Here is a 319-nt window from a genome sequence, read left to right on the forward strand (position 1 = left end):
CTGCGGGGACAGCGGCTGTGCCCCATCTTCCCAGCAGTAAATTGTCACTAATTAGGAGTGTTGTCACCATGGTGATGACAGTGATTAGGGCTGGGAATAACACCAGCGGCTGCCAGGCCCAATTAGCTCCTGATGAGAGGGATTGAAGGCAGGAGGTGAGTGAGGAGTGGATGCAGGGGGGCCTGGGGGGCCAGTGCTGTGGGGACATGGGGGACACAACCTTCCCTGGGACAGGGTGCCAGCTGTCTCCTCACCCCTGGACTACTGTCCCCAGGGGGCCGTGGGGTGGCTGTGGGACCCATCCTGCGCGACCGAGCCT

At 61.8% G+C, this 319-nt stretch overlaps 1 protein-coding gene across 1 annotated transcript in view; it reads left to right on the forward strand.

Annotated features, from left to right (window-relative positions):
• Positions 1-319, forward strand: part of CRTAC1 (cartilage acidic protein 1) — a gene marked incomplete at both ends in the record, with an annotated part of 7,767 nt that overhangs the window by 4,035 nt on the left and 3,413 nt on the right. Inside the window, one exon of the mRNA XM_008935396.1 lies at positions 275-315. Coding sequence (XP_008933644.1) covers positions 275-315 — 41 coding nt within the window. The remainder of the gene's footprint in view (positions 1-274; positions 316-319) is intronic.

Source organism: Merops nubicus, unplaced genomic scaffold (genome assembly GCF_000691845.1).
Source record: "Merops nubicus isolate BGI_N331 unplaced genomic scaffold, ASM69184v1 scaffold25232, whole genome shotgun sequence".
NCBI classification, from domain to species: Eukaryota; Metazoa; Chordata; class Aves; order Coraciiformes; family Meropidae; genus Merops; species Merops nubicus.